General features: G+C 37.3%; 1 protein-coding gene across 22 annotated transcripts in view; it reads right to left on the bottom strand.

The window, feature by feature from the left end:
* NCKAP5 (NCK associated protein 5) overlaps positions 1–21,343 on the bottom strand; it is a 1,093,872-nt gene that overhangs the window by 735,384 nt on the left and 337,145 nt on the right. For 15 of the 22 annotated variants that reach the window (XR_008711991.1, XR_008711992.1, XR_008711990.1 and 12 more), the window contains 2 exons: positions 21,004–21,077; positions 19,785–19,847 (listed from right to left, as the gene is read on the bottom strand). Coding sequence is in view for 18 of the 22 variants with exons in the window: in XM_055572844.1 (XP_055428819.1) it covers positions 19,785–19,847; positions 21,004–21,077 (137 nt within the window). In the remaining 4 variants the exon portion in view is untranslated. Of the gene's footprint in view, positions 1–5,876; positions 6,037–19,784; positions 19,895–21,003; positions 21,078–21,343 lie in introns of those variants that run through there. The other 7 variants (XM_055572834.1, XM_055572825.1, XM_055572836.1 and 4 more) reach the window with 3 other exon arrangements.

Here is a 21,343-nt window from a genome sequence, read left to right as displayed (position 1 = left end):
TCTTTACCATGTGAGCCACCAGGGAAGCACATTCTTTCATTAACATAGTTATTTACTCAACTATCATTTATTAAGCAACTATTACTCAGATACAGGTTTTTAAATTCAAAAGTCTTTGAGCCAAAAAAGTTTCATGATTTCAAATTTTAACAGCTGATTTTCTGAATATTTTGTGTTGTATTCAGATCTTGTCTTAGAATGTCTCCTAAAATTAGTGTGTGTGTGTTACATATATTAGTTTTTTTAATTAATTTTACCTGATGATTTATGGATTTCCATTTTTAATGTTTCTCATAATAGACACATATGAAAGAATATGATTATTGAAAAGAGCCTAGAATCACTCTTTCTGCTTGCTCTATAGATAGGGAAATTGTGCTTACATTATATTTAGGACTACACAAGGGATTTATAGAGAGAATTGAGTGTTGGCTAGGAGGTTTCCACATCCACTGTTCAGAACCCTAGCCACCAGATCTGTGGACCTTTAAGTGCCCCAGGGCTTAGCAGAGCAGCTCTAAAAGATGTCTTAGAAAGACACAGAGACACAAAATCATAATTATGTTGACCAATAATCCTTCTTTACTTATACAGAAGTTGGTATGTAGATAGTTTCAAAACAACACAAACATGTTTTTTTAAAAACACATTCTAGATCAAGAATTGGTAGCCGCAGGCAAAATCTTAGCTATTGTACCAAATAAAATCCTGAGGGGACACAGTCATCCCATTCACTTATCTGTGACTGCTTTTCAGCTCCAGCTACAGATTTGAATAGTTGTGACAGTGACCATAAGGATACAGCCAGTAAAGCCAAAAATATCTGTCATCTGGCCCTTAACAGAAAAATTTGTTCACCCCCACTATAGAAAATATTGCTCTCTTACAAGCTATAACTATACACATTAATAACTATACTTTAAAACACTGCTAATGATTATAATTTTTAGCTACACTTGGAAACAACCATGGTAATTAAATGCATGTTATAGAGTCTAATGAGCCCTCAAGTTTCTGATATAAGTTGTTCTACAGCATAGACACTTCTGCAGAATCTGAAACATTCCATTTTTAATAGGAGTAATTTTAGCTAATTAACTTTTAAAATTAAACCTAAATTAACATTTTATAGCCTGCAATAACTACAGCTAAGAATACTTCCCAATAATTAAAATACAGTGTTCCTAATGAATGGATATCCACTGTAACTTTCTTTACAAAGACAGTTATAGTTGCTTTTATGGTTTCATTTTGTTCTTTGCACACTCAAGATTATTGTATTTTCCCAACATACAAACATGAAATTTTTTCAATCTATTTTTATGTATTAGGAATACAACATTTATCAAGTTTCTATGTTACACTATAAAATCTTGAAACTGTAGTTACTATTTGAGCAATTACAGTAACTTATTTTTAAAATTTTTATTTTATATTGGAGCATAGTTGATTAACAATGTGATTCAGTTATATATGTGTGTGTGTGTGTGTGCGTGTGTGTATCTATTCTTTTTCAATTACAGTAAATTTAAAGGAATATTAAGAAAAATGGATTCCAGAGTTGCTTATAAAAGGAATGAATTTTGAGACATATTATTCAGATATAATGGGGATAAAATAAAAAGTCTAAAGTGGAAATTGGCATATAAGGGATTGAAATAAGGTAGCACCATAATAAATTATTAATTTTTAGGAAATATTTTCTAGGCACCACAGAGAATCTGTTCTGCCTTTATTCTGTTTAGTCTGTGTTTGGAGTCAGGCAAGACTAGGTTATGTTAATAAATCACCCCCAGATATCCATAACTTGACATAAAAGCATATTTCTCATGCTACATGTTGGCAGAGACCTCTGCTGATGGTAGTCATTCTATGTCCCAAGCTTTAGATAAAACACCATCTTGAGCATTGCTGGCTGTCATGCCAGAACAAAAGAGCACACTGGAGGGCTGTATGTGCACCATATTCAACTTGGACTGTCCCTTTTGCTAAGGACTCATTGGCCAGAATAGTCACATGACCCTGCACAACCACAAGGGAACAGGAATTGTAATCCTATTATGTCTTCCCTGGTGGCTCAGACGGTAAAGCGCCCAGCTACAATGCAGGAGACCGGGGTTCAATCCCTGGGTTGGGAATATCTCCTGGAGAAGGAAATGGCAACCCATTCCAGTATTCTTGCCTAGAAAATCCCATGGATGGAGGAGCCTGGTAGACTACAGTCCATGGGGTCGCAAAGAGTCGGACATGACTGAGCGACTTCACTTTCACTTATGTACTCATAAAGGATAGAGTAGAATTATTTACTAACAACTCATTGAATGTTTAGGTTAATGATTAAGGACTTAACCCTCAGACCAAGCTAGTTAATTGTCTGTACTTCACTTTCCTCATCTGTACAAAGAAAATACTAAACCTCATAGAAATGTAGGAATTAAATGAGTTAAAACTTATGGAGTATTTAGAAGAGTATTGGAGTACAGTAAAATGTGTTATTGTTGTTTCATTCCAAGTTATGTACTTGCCACACTGCTCTTCAGAGTCAAAAAGAGAGTAGGGCAGCCTTAGGAATGTTGACCTGGGCCTAGCAGAGATGCCTATGAGAAGTATGAGGAAAGGTCCATGACTAAATGAAAGAAATCAAAATGCTAGGTTTTCCTTCTAAGTAATATTGATCCAAGAGGCAGGAAACATGCCATTAAAGGGGTAGCCAGTTAGTTCAAGAGAAGCTGGAGCATCAGGGGTATAAAAACATCAAACTACAATAGGTCTTATGAAATATGAATGTCAGAGAATGAATTTAGGATGTGAACATAAAACATGGACAAAGTAAGTGGCATATGCTGGGTAGGACTAGAATATATTAATAGTATACACATTTGGGTAATACAGTATATGAATGAATCCCTTCTAATAAGTGGCTTATGAGGTTTGTATCAGACTAAATATAAGCATTAAAGTAGAAGACTCCCACTAGAAAAAAAAATGAAAGTGCTAGTTGCTCAGTTGTATCTACTCTTTGCAACCCCATGGATGGTAGCCTCCAGGCTCCTCTGTCCATGGAATTCTCCATGCAAGAATACTGTAATGGGTTGCCATTCCCTTCTCCTGGGGATCTTCCCTGATCCGGGGATCTTCCCTGATCCAGGGATCAGGGAGACCCGAACTCGGGTCTCCTGAATTGCAGGCAGATTCTTTACCATCTGAGCCACCAGGGGTTGAGTCCCATTAGAAAGAGCCAAGGTAACACCAAAAGAAGAGAAATGGGAAGAAAGATACAGTGAGCCAAGAACCAGTGTCCAGGATATGCAGTCAGCTCCCGTCCTATGTAGAACATAGCAAATGGTGGCTTTATGGCATTGTTCAATTCCTATCAGAGCTGTTGACTCAGCACTGGTACAGTACACAGCAGTACAACTGCTCTGAATCCATGACCAGATATCCACCCCTGACCATCCACCCATGACCACCCATGCATCAACACATAGCCCAACAATTCTGGACTGTTAGGCACCAGATGAGGAGAAGAACAGACATAATTTCCTTTTCCAGAAGCTAATAACAAGAGAGACAGACAAGTTACTAACCCATGCATAGCATAAATCAGAATGAAAGAAATTCTGTACTGCACGTACATGCCAAATTTTAAGAGCACACAGAAGGAGGAAAGGTCCATTTTCAGGAGATATTTAGGGAATACTTTTTGGAGGAACTAACATTTTAACTGAGATTTTAAAGAAGAAGAGGGATGAAAGTCAAAGGATGTAATGAATACCAAGCTAATGAAATATCATGAATGACCATAAAATGGGTAAGAGTGACCACTTGGAGAGAGTAGAGGAGAAACAAATTTTAAAAAGTAAAAGGAGCTCTTTTTTTTACCCACAGGTAATAATTCAGAGGCACCTTAATAAGTTCTCATTTCATAATCAATTTATATCTATAAAATTTCCTGCTATTCGTTCCCCAAAACAGTAATTACAATATAAAAGTGGCTATTTGATTTGAATTTTATTTTTGTAGTCTTGAAGTGTAAGCTCCACAGTCTATATTTCCTTGATGGTCACAAGTTCAAAAGATCATAGAGCTGAAAAGAAATTACAGTCCAAAGTTCTGCTTCAAAGATGGAAGGTCCAGTAGCCAAATGACTTACTCATATTTACAAGAGTGCCAGACTCAACACTAGAACTGTTATAATACTGAATGTACCAGCTGCTTTAAAAGATGAAAGAATCAAGAAAACAAACATGAGTCCAGAGCTATTCTTGTGGCTTCTCTGGGAATGTTCTGTGTCAGAACCTAAATGATTTATGTCTATAAGAACATAAGTAATATGAATAGAGTAAACATGGAATTATTCATTAAATTCAAAATGTCTAATGGAGGAGTCACTACTTGAAATCTATGTGTGTTTCAGCCATGTAAAAGGAAGCCCTACTGCACAAGGTAGGGATTATGTTTATGGAACTTAAACACAAGGTAGAGAAAGTCAGAAATACAAATAAATTCTGAATGCTTCATGTCAAGTAACAAGGGGCCCATCACAGTTCATAATAAAAAATGCAATGTCTGTATTATGTTATCATTGTTTAAAATGAACATCAGAGAAGTGCTGCTTTGCCAACTCTGCCAAAGACAGAGGCAGCACAAAACCATGATGCACCGTGACAATCCTTGCTTCCATTCATGAAGTGTCCAGATGCCTCATTTTGGATGCCATGTGAATTTGCTAGGCTACTGGGTTTCTGAACAGAAGATGGACATTCAAGGAACCAATTTTTGACTATATATTAACCACGACAACTCTATCTAAAATATCTTGTTCCCAAACAGGAGCATAAAGGATATTTCTACATTCTGACTTTACATGAAGAATCCGGTCTTGGAAATCCCATGAGAAAGTTTTCATAAGGATTTATCCACACTTTCTTCTTTGGTTTCCTCAACTGCAAAGCAGGAAACCTTCCAGACATCCTGAACCTCTGACCCTTTTGTGGTTTTTCCCATCAACATACACAAGCATCCATGCATCAATTAAAAAATCTCACCACATTATAGCATGGCCTTGTTTTAGACCTATATCTAGAACACTACTGTTTCCAACCCACTATTGAATGAATTTACTTGCATGTTTCTTGGGAAAAAGAAGGTGTCATTGGCTCAGAAATGTCAGAAATCCATTATCACATAAACCTATTGGGTTTCCAAGATGATGTTCCCAGGCTACCCTAAGTGACTCCTTCAGAATGTGTCCTGCTATAGCATGTGAATCAGCTTTTTGCCTTTTACCCAACCTCAGCTCATTCCTTCTCTGTGACAGTATCAGGATATCCACATCTGACAACAGTCCCAGCTAATTAATTTACTCCAATGACTAGCAGCCTTTTGACAGGAAAAATAATCTACATTGTATTTATGGCAAAATCTCTACCACTCTGACAAAGATGAATGCCAGCTTCACACAGCCATTTTTCAGCTGTTATCCAGAGCTGAAAGTGATTTTCAAATGTTGGCTTTAAAATTAGGAGGAAGGAGATAATAGTTCTACTTTAAAATGGCCTGGAAATGGAATCTCTATAATGATAGTGTAGCATCAAGCCAGAAAAAATAAACTCTCCTGCTACAATCATAAATGGGCCAGAAATAAACCTCGGGGTGGGGTCACACACAAAGAATGGGCAGTGGAATTGGATTTCCAAAATAAATGATCTGAAACTCACAGGATAATGTATCTTCAAAAAGCGATGCCTTTCCTTATCCCCATCCCTCTGGCCATGGGTAGTGGGGGGAGCAATATCTGCCTCTGTAAAATGCACACTGCTGTTGCTGTTGGTTGGTCGCTAAGGTGTGTCTGACTCTCTTACGACCCCACTCACTGTAGCCGGCCAGACTCCTCTGTCCATGGTATTTCCCAGGTAAGAACACTGGAATGGATTGCCATTTCCTTCTGCAGGGGGATCTTCCTGACCCAGGGATCGAATATGTATCTCCTGAATTGACAGGTGGATTCTTTACCACTGAGCCACCAGAGAAGTCCTAAAATGCACACAACATTGTCATAATATGGCTGAAATTGGAAAAAATCAAAATTTGACCCCAGACAACATCTACAATGCTCATCTTCCATCTCTGTCATAAGCAAAGTATCCAGTAGTTCCATTCACTTTGGCTATGCTCTGAAATACTTTCTCATGAGTTTTGTTTAATCTTCCTAGCATTATCCTTCCTAATGTTCCTTAACCTTGGGATTGTAAATGTTAAATTAATAATTATTCATTTCACTGATAATCTGAACCTCATTCCCTTCTTCCCTCTGAAGACCAGAGTAATCATCCAATAAAAGTTCTACCAAGGTCAGAAATGACCTAATTTATTTGTAATTATTAATTCTTCTCTGACCCTTTAACCATAAATAAAGCCTTGGCATTGGAAAAAAAAAAAAAAAGAAGATGTGAAACAGGACAAGGCAATTTTCAAAAGTCAGGGAGTAACGGAACAGTGGAGAAAAAGAGAACGGATTTTCTAAATTTAAAACACTCCTTGTCCTTTCTTCAAATAATGATTTATATTCTTTGAGTCCACAAGAGAGTAATTGGATATGTGTGATGCAATGCTGGAATTTTAGGTATTTTGCCTAAAGGTTATTAACAATTAGTACTATGGGGGTAAAAATCATAAAGTTAGAATAATAACCCTCTCTCAAAGGATGACTGAAATTGAACTTGTAATCTGTTGATAATAAAATATATTACATTTATATTAGAGACCCACATGTTCAGAGGAATATTGACAAACTAAAATAAATCACATAGGTGGCCACATGTAAGAGGGGTCTGAAATGTAAGTTGTATGAGGAGCAATGCAAGAACCAAATCTGCTTCCTTTGGAAAAGTGAAGACTGAGGTCAAACAGATCAAATTGTCAATATTTTAAAGGGCTGACAAGGAGATAGTTATTACAAATAGAGATGCTGATGGTGGTGTTAGGGCCATAGAGTAAAAGCTGCATGATGAGTTATCCAACACGAAAGGCACCTGACCTCTCCCCATCCACGGAAGGAGAATCCCCTGGACACGACCTTTAAAAGATGGTCACCCAGGCTCTGGCTGGACACTTGTACTGGCACACAGCTCACAATCCCAAACACCCTCCTTTGTGTTAGAGAACAGAATGTATCAGAACATTTCTTTCTAGCCCTGAGTTGCCTTCCCTCAGGTTCTAACATAGACAACTGGTTAACTAGTAACTGCCCTCCTGAATATCCTAGGATACTGCTGATCGCTTTTCCACAAGATAACTCACTGCAGTTGTTTTTTATTGAAGTATAATTGAAGTGTAATATTATATGAAGTACAGGTATGCAATATAGTGATTCATAGCTTTTAAATATTACACTCCATGTATAGTTATTATAAAATATTCACTGTATTTCCTGTATCATACAATATCCTTATAGCTTATTTTATACATCATAGTTTGTACTTCTTAATCTTCCACCCCTATCTTGCCTCTCCCCACTTCCTCACCCCAGCTGGTAGCCACTAGTTTGTTTCCTATATCTGTGAGTCTGCTTTTTTTAGCTATATTTACTAATGTGTTGTATTTTTTAGATTCCACATGTAAGTGATATCATACAGCATTTCCTTTCTCTATCTGACTTATTTCACTTATCATAATGCCCTCCAAAACCATCCATGTTGCTGCAAATGGCAAGGCTGAATTCTTTCTTATGGCTTAATAGTATTCCATTGTCTATATATATATATATATGTGTGTGTGTGTGTGTGTGTGTGTGTATACACACATACCATCTTCTTTACTCATTGATCTATTGATGTACAATTGGGTTGCTTCCATATCTTGACAACCATATTCTGCCATGAATATTGGGGTGCATGTATCTTTTCAAATTAATGGTTTTGTTTTGTTTTTTGGATACATATGCAGGAGTGGAATTATTGAGTCATATGGTAGTTCTCTTAGTTCTCTATGTGTCAAGTTAAACATCTGCAATTCCTTCAGACCTTCCGGATACTCTCTAGTTTCTAATGTTCTTAACTGACATCTGAAATAAGTACTCTTGATACAGTATTATCAGCCACAGTACAGAATAGAACTTTCAATTATCCTGTTGAAGAAATATCAGTTAGTATGTGTTAGCTGAACACCTATGCTTAGCCACCATTTGATATAGAAATAGAAGACCAGGTGCTGAAAATATCTATAGAATAAAAACTGAGGTATGTGGAATAATTTTGGAGTTTTTGCAAGATGTAAACAATTATGTGGACATATGTGGTATAATCTCAAATTCAGAGTGAATTAAAAAAAAAAGGGAACCTGGGCAGACTGAGGCTGAGGAATCAGGTGCTGAGTTGTAATAGATTAGGAGGACCATCGCTTGCTCCTTGGAAGAAAAGCTATGAAAAATCTAGACAGCATATTAAAAAGCAGAGGCATTACTTTGCCAACAAAGATCCATCTAGTAAAAGCTATGATTTTTCCAGTAGTCATGTATGGGTGTGAGAATTGGACCATAAAGAAAGCTGAGTGCCGAAGAATTGATGCTTTTGAATTATGGTGTTGGAGAAGACTCTTGAGAGTCCCTTGGACAGATAAAACCAGTCAATCCTAAAGGAAATCAGTCCTGAATATTCACTGGAAGGACTGACACTGAACCTGAAGCTCCGATACTTTGGCCACCTGATGCAAAGAATGTACTCATTGGAAAAGACTCTGATGCTGGGAAAGATTGAAGGCAGAAGGAGAAGGGATGACAGAGGATGAGATGGTTGGATGGCATAACTGACTCGATGGACATGAGTTTGAGTAAACTCCAGGAGTTGGTGATGGATGGGGAAGCCTGGGGTGCTGCAGTCCATGCAGTCTCAAAAAGTCGGACAGGACTGGGTGACTGAACTGAACTGATCCCTGCTCTCCCTTGAAGGATGTGTGTGTCTAGAATAAGACACTGACAGTAGGGAGTGTGTGTGTAGGAATAATCAGTAATAAAGAAGGTCAGCGTTGGTAGGGACATGTATAGCTAGAAATAGAAATACTTAGATTTGTACTCTTAACATGTCTACTAGGACTTTCTTCAATTCTAAATATGGTGAGCTTAACTTTGCTAAAAAAAAAAAAAAAAAAAGCCAGGACTCAGGACTCAGTTATCCACAGGTCTCTAATTGGCAAACTAATCCTTGGTGAATACTACCAGGAGCTAAGAGAGTAAAGCTAGAATTCCCCTCAGGTGGCAAGTACAGATTTCAGAGGTGATTTTTCTGGACACCCAATTTCTTTTATTTCAAGCATGAGAATTCCAGGTAGCCCAGTGGGAGAGGTATTTTTGGATAGATGCAACTTTTTGTACAGTTTAAATTATGTCATCTTGGTAACAAATGATTCCAAAGGCCAAAGTCCTAAATTATGTATCTGACCCAAAGAATTTCTCTTTAGAGTGGCTGTCTAATTGACCCCACTCAGATATGTATTTCCAAAGCCAAGATACAGGAAAATCAATTAGATAATAAAAATGAATAAATCCAGGTAAATACACATTTTGGCTTTCAATTAGCCAATTACTTTGTGAATCTCTAGGGAGCACTAAAGAGACATCATAAGACAGTGCAGTTTCCCTTAATAAGGACCATAACCTCAGAGTGGCATATTTTTTCAAATAATGAGCAAATGACGTTGTTGTTGTTTTTTTTCCCCCCACCATGCTGTGCTCATAGCTTCTGTGGAAACTTAAACATTATTCAATAGAACAATTTCCTGCAAAGCCTTTTGAAAGTGGTCACAGACTCTGACTCCATTCTGGTGCCCTGGGTCTGCCAGCATGCTGTTTTACTACCTTTAGAAGATTCAGTGCCAAGACACAGTCCAAGAGTTAGAGCTGAAAGAAGACCAGGTATATAAAAATAATTTGCTGCCTTCTTTCAAGAAGGAAAACTGTCACTTTCTATCACTTTCAACTTTCAGTAATTCTATGCATCTATCATTTCTCTTCTCTCTTCATCACTCAACCCTTCAGCTGACCTACAAGGTAATTGGTAATAATTACAGACTGTTAACCCTAAAGAAAAGACTGCTGAAATCACGGATTAACCCTGTCTTGTTATCAGTGGGAAACCAAGGCCCTGGATGTCTAAAGGGCTTTTCCAGAAACCACACTGTAAGTGTCAGAATCAGGACATGAACTTCACATTGCAGAGAAGGAACCACAGATAGTATTTGAAAAAGTTCTCAACAGGACAGCACATTCACCAAGCAGTCAGACAGAGACCCTGATTGTAGCAGTGTGCCACCAAATACCACCCCAGGTGGACTAGATTGGAGGTATTTTAGGAGATAAAAAGTGCCCCTTATTTGTTATCTAAAGCACTTAGCTAATAAAAATGAAATTTACTTTTAGCTGTTAGTTGCTCTCTTTTTTCCTCTGTTTATTTTCTACTAATGCCACTAATCCTTTGAAAACTTGCCCTCTATTTGGCAGCCCATGTCATTGTTATCTATGCTGAATGACCTTGACTTCAAGCGTGTGTCCATCTTAACAAAACTCTAAGGTCTTCTCTGCCAGTACCACTTTATAGTACTTTCAGGCCAAGCCCCAATTCTATTTTTATTTTTTTTAATTGAAGTATTAATTGGTTTATGATGTGGTATTAGTTTCTGGTGTACAGTGATTCAGTTTTTTAATATATATATGTACATATCTATTTTATATATATATACTTTTAATATATGTATTATATATATTATAGTTATATATATATGAATGTGTGCTTTTATATATATATAAAAGTTATATATGTATGTATATATATATATGTTTGTATGTGTGTGTGCGTGCGCGCTAAGTTGCTTCAGTCATGTCCGACTCTTTGCGACCCTATGGACTGTAGCCTGCCAGGCTCCTCTGTCCATGATATTTCCCTAGAAAGAATACTGGAGTGGGTTACCTCCTCCAGGGAATTTTCCTGACCCAGGGATAGAACCCACGTTTCTTATGTATCCTGCATTGGCAGGTGGGTTCTTTACCACTAGCGCCACCTGGGAAACGTATACATATATATGTGTGTGTGTGTGTGTGTGTGTGTGTGTGTGTGTGTGTGTGTGTGTGTATGCTTATATGTAGGCTATATATATATACACACACATATATGTGTGTGTGTATATATATATATATACACACATACACTTTTACAGATTATTTTCCATTATAGGATATTACAAGATATTGAATATAGTTCCCTGTGCTATACAGAAGGTCAGTATTGTTTATGTATTTTATGTACAGCAGTGTGTATCTTATCAATTCTATCTTTAAAAGTAACGATCTATTGTCTATAATTTTTCTACAATTTTTTTCATTTTATTCAAGGTGATAAATTATTGAAGGCCTAGATTTTTACCATGGAATTTTTTTTTTAACTTCTCATAGTCTCTTAGTCCTTTTCTTTAAAAATTATGAGAAATTCTTTCATTGTGTCTATTTAAAATGTTGTTTGCAGCCCAAGATACAATTGGTAGATAATGGGAATAAAATTATGGACAGAAATACACACTGATTATTGTTACTGGTTGGAACCTTTCCTATGAAGTCCAGAGACACAACATGCAGACAGGACATGTCTCCAAATTTATTTTATGATTGAATTTTTTTAAAAGCATAAAATAAAAGTCTAGTGAAGCAAGCATTCTTCCTCGCTTTATATATCAAAAGCAATATGTTCACATCTTCATGAGGTATCCCATCTTTATCTTGCTAAGAGGAACTATCTTGAAACTATGGATCACTTTGAGCACTGGTACGGCACTGAAACAAAGGACTTTTTGCTACGCTTGCCTGATCTTTCCCTTGCAATGGACTCACCAATAAAGGCAGACTCATCCCTAATAAACACATGAACCATTAATAATTTCTCTTCTTAAATCAACATCAATTCTTTCAATGGCTTAAGAAAAGTGTTTTGAGGACCTATCACATGCTAAGTCTCTTAGGTACAAAGATGATTAGAACATACAACCAATTGTCTCTCTGCTTTCAGGGTAAGTGAAGTGTTAGGTTTGAAGTTGGATGTCTTATGATAAGCGCTATAAGAGAGATGAGATACCTGAAGATTTGGTTCTACAAGCCAAAGACCTTAGGGGAATAAGGTGGCTCAGTGGTAAAGAATCTGCCTGCCAGTGCAGGAGATACAGGAGACGCAATACAGATCCCTGGGTTGGAAAGATCCTGGAGTAGGAAATGGCAACCTGCTCCAGTATTCCTGCTTGGAAAATTCCATGGACAGAGGAGCGTGGTAAGCTACAGTCCATGGAGTCACAAAGAGTCAGACATGACTGAGCTACTGAGCATGAGCATGCATGAAAAAATAAGACAGTGTGTGACTGAGAGCTTCATGCTTGGAACTGGTACAGAAGTCATTTAAGGTGTGGATAGAGCCAATGTTACATTTTGGATTATTTTGTTGAAGTGTCTTTCTCATTAACTGGGGAGAGGGGTAAAGGGATGGAGCAAGAACCAGTGCCTCCCTTGGGTCTAAGTGAGTGATGTCCTCTACTAGTGAAATCTGGCTAATGGAGCAGCGTAGAATTGAGATGTGCAGTTTGTATTTTCTCTTTTCATAGAAGCTCTAACATCTCTCCCTAGAATTGAAGGATGGAGGTGGGTTCTAGAACTCCCTTCCAGGCCTCTGAATACAGAAGGCAGAAAAAGAATCGAGGGTAAGCAAAAACAAATAAATGTACTCCTTTAAACTCCAGAGTTACACATGTAGGGAGATATGTAGAGTTATATCCTAACAATCAATCTCTTTGGGGGTGGGGAAAGTCACAAATATGCTCATGCACTAACAAGTTGGTGATTCTTTTTACATTAAAATTAAAATTAAATAGGAGGCCATGGTAAATTACCCATTTTATTCCTCCTTCCAGAAAAAAAAAAAAAAGGCACTTTGTCATCCTTTACTGTGAGTGCACGTCAGCTTCAACACGTGCATTTATGTCAAGTAGGTCATTTATGTCCTTGCCTGCTGGAGTTTTTCTTCTTTCAACTTAGTAGGGAATATTTGTGATCTTTATTACCCCCAATAAATCTACAGAATGCCTTTTGCTCGAGGCTTTTTATTTTAATTTCACATAAATAAATCACATTAGGTTCCTGGCTGTCATATTAAGATAAGCATGGATCTAAAAATAACAAATGTGTTTTTAAGTCAAATGTTTTCAGATTACGTAGTGGTAAATTTCTCTGGGTCACCCCTGAATCTTATTGATGTTGAAATATTTTTTGGCACTTTAAGAGTGTTTCTTGAAGAGCACAAACCTATTTAAACTAGAAGTAGAATAATTTTCAGATCCTCTACAGACCTACTTGTACAATATTATTCAACTCAAGCTTCCCATGGCTGCAATAAATCCATCTTTAAGGTGGGGATGTGTCCCCAGTTACAGCAGAGGGCAGTTTTATGTCTTTGTAGGTTAATCAAATGCCTCTATCTATATTGTGTTTTACGTATTAACTATAAAGAGCTCTAGACCTGAATCCCTTATCAAAAATCTTACATATAGTTATACTCAAAGGTCTTAAAGGCAGCCCAAATTCAACCTATTCAATAACCAATTCTTCATCTGTCCTCATGCTACCAGACCTGCTCCTACTCAGGACTCAGATCAAACCATCAGCTCCTTGGGGAAACCTTTGGACTTTTGAAGGATGGTTTCATAAAATGCGTTTTACAGAGTCCTCCACTTAGCCTGGGGTGGAACAGTCTAGATAAATGGATGTGAATTTTTCTTTCAAACAAGATTTGTAGTGAATAGGCAAAGATAAAACCCATAAGGTTTTAAATAGTTTATATTTTATAAATTTATTCAATTGAGACCTAAATATATTCTCTGATGGATTAGCACAGCCCTTTTAAGGGTGGACAAGTTTAATAAGTAAATCATGTATATATAAAGTTGGTGTAGAGTTTCACTCTGGCATTTTTGGTAATCTCTTTGCCTTGGATAACTTGGATTCAAATACTAGGCAACTCTCAAAGTAGACAAACAGGCAGACCATACACCGGCCACCTAAATCAACAATAATGTTGATCAATCAAATATAAACCTGGGTGGGCTTCCTTGGGGACTTATGGGGTAAAGAATCAGGCCTGCAATGCAGGAGGCCCAGGCTCAATCCCTAGGTTGGGAAGATGCCTTGGAGAAGGGAATGGCTACCCACTTCAGTATTCTTGCCTTGAGAATCCCATGAACAGAGGAGCCTGGTGGGCTGCAGTCCATGGGGTTGCAAAGAGACAGACACAACTGAGCAGCAAAGCATGAAGCATGATGAACCTGGGCGATCTTCCAATCAATCGGATACTTTTCTGGATTTAGTTCTATTAGCCCCTTCTGTTACTGAACAAAAGTCACCTTAAAGATAAAGCTGTTAGTTCAGCCAGAGTCTCAGAGCTCTGAGAAGAAGCCTACATGCTCCCTTGTTTACCTAAAGCAGCACCATCAGTCTATAATAAGAGTCCTTGGGGATACGTCTCAGCCCACAGCCTTCCCCACCACTGTCCAGGGATGACATAACCACTGAAGCATGTGACAATACCCAGTTTCCTGATTTATTCTCCCTTGTGCTGGGCAGAGGGCATGACTTAAAGGCAAGACTCTTATCTTGGCAGGGGTCTGAGACTGTCTGCATCTCTGGAACAACCCCTGGTGGGTAATTGAGAAATGACATTGATGGGTTCCCAGGGTGGCCTGATGCTTGCACTTGCCCCGAGGACACAGATATATGCTAGAAATCCAGCCCAAGGGCAGACAGGAGGGGAAGAAACTGTAAAGCTTGCTAGTCCTGGTCTCCTTTGACCTCAGCAGAGAGAAAGATGCAGAGCTGGGAAGGCGTACACTATTATTCTGTGGGCTTAGCGTGAGCTTTTGCTTTTAGTGCTAGCAGAGAGCTCTGAGTTCTTTGTTTGCTACATAGTCTATCCCCCAGAGGTAGCCTCCTTTTCTCTTGAAGGGATTTTAAAAAACAAATCACAGTTCTTATTTTATTTGGTGTCCACCATTAAGAATTCATGCAGAGCAATTTTACTTGTTGCCAATTAAGCTCTCCCAGTGGAAGTCTATGATTATACCAAAGGCAACCTGTGTAATACTTGGAATTACTTTGGTCTACATAAATTAACCCCTTGAGGATAGAGACGTGCTAATTCTTAAGATGCCTGGATAATTCGATTCTAAGAACCAAAATACACAGAAGGCAAATCTCCAAGAAGTTCTGGGCTTGACTTTTCTCAGGCTGTGTGTGCTTTTGCTTCTTAACTCTATTTTACAGCTACAAGACAATTTCTGTATAACATGTTAGCAAAGGATGATCTTTTCCTAGAGATAGAATGATAGCATGTAGCCTCTCAGTAAGCAACTTTAATGTCACTTACATTTTACAGAAACAGGGATTACTGCTAAAGGAAATTTTAGGCACTGGGGCCAATTACCTTCACCCAAAAATGTATAAAAATGTCAAAATTATGGAGAACCTGAAGACTATTTGGGATGTGCATCATTTCATGGCAGTCTTCACTCTGCTTAGGTAGGCAGCCTGTTGAATCATGGTGGGAATGAAAACAAAGCTCTTGCCCAATATTTTTTTCTATCTCTTCCCTTATATTAAGAATCACAAATAAGGCAGAATGCAAAAGTCTAATTTAAAGGATTTTGGATACACTGAAACTATCATTTTATTGCTGGAAGGATGGATCTTAGGGACTCTTATTGCACCCAGAGATCTCTACATGCTTTTCAGTGAAGTGTTTTCTTCCTCTTGGTGATGCAGGCAACCAACATTTATTCTTCCGGGGAAGCACAAGTTCTGTGCTTTACCAGGGCAAACATTGCTTGTGATCAATGGTTCTTCAAATTCTTGGAATCTGGTAGTATTGATACTTAGACTGCCCCTCAGAACTTGGGGTTGACTTTCCTCTTTTATCAACAACCCAGACTCTTCACACTATTTGCTTCTCTTTTACAAACTTCTCATCTCTTTTACAAACTACCCATACCATTTGCTTCTTTTTACAAACTACCATTCACAGGTACCCATCCCGTACCTGTGAAGTAAGGGGAGAAAGATGAAGAAAGAAGTACAACTATGTTTTTGTATATTTGGCTACCAAACTAGATAAGTCACCATTTCGCAAAATATATTCCTTAGACCTTTAGTCAGAATAGATGCTCCAAGAAAAATAGGATTTGGGAATTTTTTTTAAGAAGTCAAAATTATATTTTATAGTCTATATTTGATATGCATAACACATTAGCAATATAAATGGCTCTGAGTAGTTCTACAATTAAAACAAAATCTTTTCTTTTTCTCTATTTTTTGTCTACACCATGCAGCATGACGGATCTTAGGTCCCTGACCAGGGATTGAGCCTGTGCCCCCTGTAGTGGAGTGCCTTGTCCACAAATGTCAAGAGTGCCTTAATTGAGAAACTCTAGCCTAAATATAGCTTGTTCAAATGAGACTTTGATTTGGCATCTGTCGGTTGGAAATTGGCACTGTGCATTCACCAGATCTTGTCATTTAATTTTGGCCTTGAAACCTACTTATTCTTTACTTACTTACAGGCTATTGATAACTCTAACTCAAACTCTGAAAATCTGAAATGAATGCTTTGACATTATCTGGTTCCGTCACTGGCAAGCTGTTGTTGTTTAGTCACTAAGTCGTGTCTGACTTTTTTGCAACCCATGAACTATAGCCCACCAGGCTCCTCTGTCCATGGATTTCCCAAGCAAGAATACTGGAGTGGGTTGCCATTTCCTTCTCCGGGGATCTTCTGGACCCGGGATCAAACCCACATCTCCTGCATTGCAGGTGGATTCTTTACCACTGAGCCACCTGGGAAGCCCCACAAGCCGTTAGGGATCTATTATATTAGGCATTTCTACACAGATTCTTCGAAGCCTTCTATGACATGTATTAAATTCTACATGATCCAGCTGTATAAGTATTAGAGAAAAAATATTATACATATCAGTGCATGTTATATAGACGTAATGCTATTTTAGATATTATATGCTTCATACAATCTCAGTGCTCAGTTATCTTAAATACTAGCTATATCGATACCTTCTTTTTATACCTAAGGAAACTCTGTCTCAGAGATGTTACCCAATAATCACTTTGGACAGACCAGGACCAGAGTCTATGTCTCTAAAACCTCCAATCCAGTCTTATTTCCATTTCTAGAGTGTGATGCTGCCTCTGTTTGTCATACATAATTTCACATATGTGACATGAAAGAGTAATTAACACCATAAATATTCATGAATCCCATTTGTATTTTCCAACTGTTTGTGTTTGTTCTAAACTCTTAATCTAAGGCTGCAAATGGATAAAGATTTCTGTCAAATATCAGGAGAACGTCTCAGCAGTTGTTTTCTCACACTCCTTCTTGTCAGTCACAGATATATTTAGTCAAATCAGAAATAGTAACAGATGATATAAAAATCATTAAGTACAAAAGAGCCTTTTTCTCCTAATCTTAACTTTCCTCATTAAAACAAATAAACGTACAAAAATATATGACCACATTTCAACATCAACTTATAAATAAGCTGTTGCTGGGTATGTTTATTTTTTATTATCAGGCAGGGAGAGGCAGAGCAATTGAAATGCGCCCAGATTTGTACTCAAGTCTTAGACTAGGTTCTAGATCCCAAATCCACCCTCTTCTTCAGATACATTCACAGAAGTTTTCTTCTGCTGGTATCAAAACATTAATTAAGCTAAATGCTCTTTGCCAGACAGCTATATTTGAACTCCACAAATTCCTTAACAATTTGAAAACCTAGAGTATATTATAGGTCTATTTCAGCACAGTACTAAACAGGACCCCAAAATAACCAGTTATCTTGAGAGTATGATTACAACAATATATTTGTGTCACAGCACATGGTTATGCTATAAAAAATGACTAAAGCCTGTTAAAGACTATGAGATTCCTTCACAAAAATAAGACTTTTCATTCTTATATCCAATCTTCTACCATTTGTCCAATTCTTTTATCATTAAGCAACAGGCAATAACAGTATGACATATATCTTCTATGCTTTTGATCAGTCCTCAAAGACTGTGGCCATCAATTAATGCTGATCACTATTATTGTTGGAAGATCAAAATATTCAAAGTTGGTACTTCCCTGGTGGTCCAGTGGTTAAGACATCCCCTTCCAATGTAGGGGGTGCGGGTTTGATCCCTAGTCAGGGAGCTAAAATCTCACATGCATTGTGGCCAAAAAACCAAAACATTTTTTTTTTTAAAGCAACGTTGTAACTAATTCAATAAAGACTTTAGAAATAGTTCACATCAAAATAATCTTTTAAAAATATTCAGAATTTTTAAGTTATAGGTTAAGTATAAATGGAAGACCATTAGTTAATATCAACATCAACGAAAGTTGTAACAGCTACAAATCAAATACACAATAAAAATCAGAAAACATATACTGAATTATGGGAATATTTGTTTGACTTCAGACACTTTAGCTGTGCTTGTGTTTGTGGTATGCCATGGTCCTTGGCATATCATAGAGTCTACCTTAACTCAAGAAAGCATTTTAAATATTCAATCATAAACAGAAAAAAAAGTCCCCCACTGCTCACTGTCACTCATAAATCGTTCACCATAAACTATTTGGCTGTAGTTGAAGTTGTGATATTGTAATAAGCATCAGAAAGCCTATCACTATAAGTCAGTCAGGATCTGTTTGCAAAATATAATCAAGTATAATTTCATGATTCAATAAATAGTATGTAAATCTACTATTATTGGTTTTCATTTTCGTTTCAATACTACCATTTCCATTTCCTCACTGTTATTCTGACTATTCAAATATCATTATTGCCCTTTATTATTATTCAAATAAAGCTTTTCTATTAGATCTTGTGACGCTATATGTAAGCCTTTGCTTCTTTACTAGCAATAATTCTATTTCTGAAGGAAAATGGATGTGATTGCCCACAAAAATCTGAGGTCTTACTTTAAGTTAGGTGATGTCTGTGCCTGAAATGAGATTTTAATTTAATCATATCAGAGAAAACCAAAGGTTTTTATTAACTTCCTTAAGAAAGCAGGAAAATATCCTTTTCCATGCAGGTTTTTTTGATTCAAAAATGTGTGAAACTATTATTCCTCTTCAAAAATGTATATAAAACACACTGATCAAATTATTAATAAAGTATAATTTATTCATCAGATGGTATTCATCATTCATATATTTTTCTTTGGAAAGATGGGGGAAGTTATTTTATACACATAGTTTAAAGAAAATGTTACAACTCAGTTAAATATACTTTGCAGTACATCTATGGAAAATATAATTTAAAAGGCATATAGCCATAAATACATTGCTATTGGTATACACTGGTTCTCAAAAGAAAACTTTGTCAGCAAGTTACAGATCTCAAAATCAAATCTAACAAATATTGCATCAAGTTATATAAAGTTAACTGATGTGTCTTTTAGTGACAAGTGGACTTAAAAATTGTACAGTTTTGTTGTATCCTATTAGCAGTTTTCTTCTAGGTAGAAAAATAGAATACTGTCTATTACTATAACCACAGATATGTTTTCTAGTTTCACAACGAGTCGGACATGACTTAGAGACTGAACAACATGTTTCCTAGTAGGAAAACTAACAGCAGAGCAGAACAAATGAGTAAAATGGATTTGGATGAGGTTGGGCAAGAAAGCCACAGGGTTAGGTCATACTTACCTCCCTAGTATCTTTGTATACAGAGGGAGGCTTCCCTGGTAGCTCAGCGGGTAAAGTGTCTGCCTGCAATGCGGGAGACCTGGGTTCAATCCCTGGGTCAGGAAGATCCCCTGGAGAAGGAAATGGCAACCCACTCCAGTACACTTGCTTGGAAAATTCCATGGACAGAGGAGCCTTGTAAGCTACAGTCCATGGGGTCACAAAGAGTTGGACACGACTGAGCGACTTCACTTCACTTCTTCACAGAGGGGGAACTGGCCTCTGTGCCATGAGGAGATAAGACATAAAGGACTTTAGGGGCTTATTGACCCCTTAGAGAAGAAGCTAATTATATTCAATAATTCTGATGCAGTGTAAGGTATCATGTAACTGAGCACTAGCATATTTATTCCAGATAGCAAGAGCTATAGGAATTTATTAAGTGGAATTCAGAGTCCATACTAGCACTGGCAAAAATGGCCACATGGACTTTACAGATCTGGATAATCCTGTCACAATGATCTCCATTCCCTAGAAGCCTCAGGGAATGAGTTACTTGGGAAAACCTATATAATACTTATATAATACTCTCCTCTTTTTCCAATTTACCTGCAGATGTTTTCACACCTAGAGTTAGAATCCATCACATAAAACAAAAACCGAACCAAACATGGGGGACCTATACAACAGCATTCTTGAAATATGTATTTTTTTAATATAAAGAGAAGCAGAAATTTTAAGCAGAAGTGTTCTCAGCCTTTCAATTATAGAAAAACATAAATAATATTTAGGCAGGCAAAGGCCAGAGGATTTGGGTTCTAGTTTCTACAAGAATACAAATATTCTTTCCTGCAAAATCCCATGGACTGAGGAGCCTCGTAGGCTACAGTCCATGGGGTTGCAAAGAGTCAGACACAATTGAGCAACTTCACTTTCTTTTCTACAATATAAGTTTGTTGCATGGCGGTGGACAAATGCATTCCTTGACCTTGGCAAGTGTTATGCTTTCTACCATCCTCCAATCTCTGAGCGGGTCCGTCACTCAAGGACAACTTTTGACACCACTGTTTTACTTTAATTAAAGGAATGGAACTCTTTAGGTAGCCTCTGCTGATTTTTGCCCCCAAAGGTGCTTTTGGCAACCAAGTAGAAGAAGAGACCTTTTACCAACTCCATGCTTCTGTGATCAAGATTAAAGCTATAGATGCAGCTATTAAGTTAAGAAGTAGATTTAACTCACCTCCAGAGACTTCTGTGTTGCTCCTCAAGTTGATTTAACAGATGTTCAATGTATTTGTTGGAGTCCATGTATTCCTGTACATAGAAAAATAAAGCTGCATTACACCAAAGACAAAGGCAAAGACAAAACCTCTTTACCATAGGCATCAGGATTCTAAGACCATCTTTATCTCTACAGGAAAATTTTGGACAAGATAATTCCCTTGGTCCCTCTCATTTGTAGGAATAGATGCTTCTATGACTTATATGCATTGTCATTTGGGGACAAATAAATTTTTCCCCATATCCTATGATGGTTCCATGAATGAAAAAATGGAGGAGAACTGGAGTTCTATCAAGTC

This window comes from Bubalus kerabau, chromosome 3 (genome assembly GCF_029407905.1).
Source record: "Bubalus kerabau isolate K-KA32 ecotype Philippines breed swamp buffalo chromosome 3, PCC_UOA_SB_1v2, whole genome shotgun sequence".
NCBI classification, from domain to species: Eukaryota; Metazoa; Chordata; class Mammalia; order Artiodactyla; family Bovidae; genus Bubalus; species Bubalus kerabau.
The sequence above is the reverse complement of the archived record's forward strand: the minus strand, read 5'-3'. Positions and strand labels throughout refer to the sequence as shown.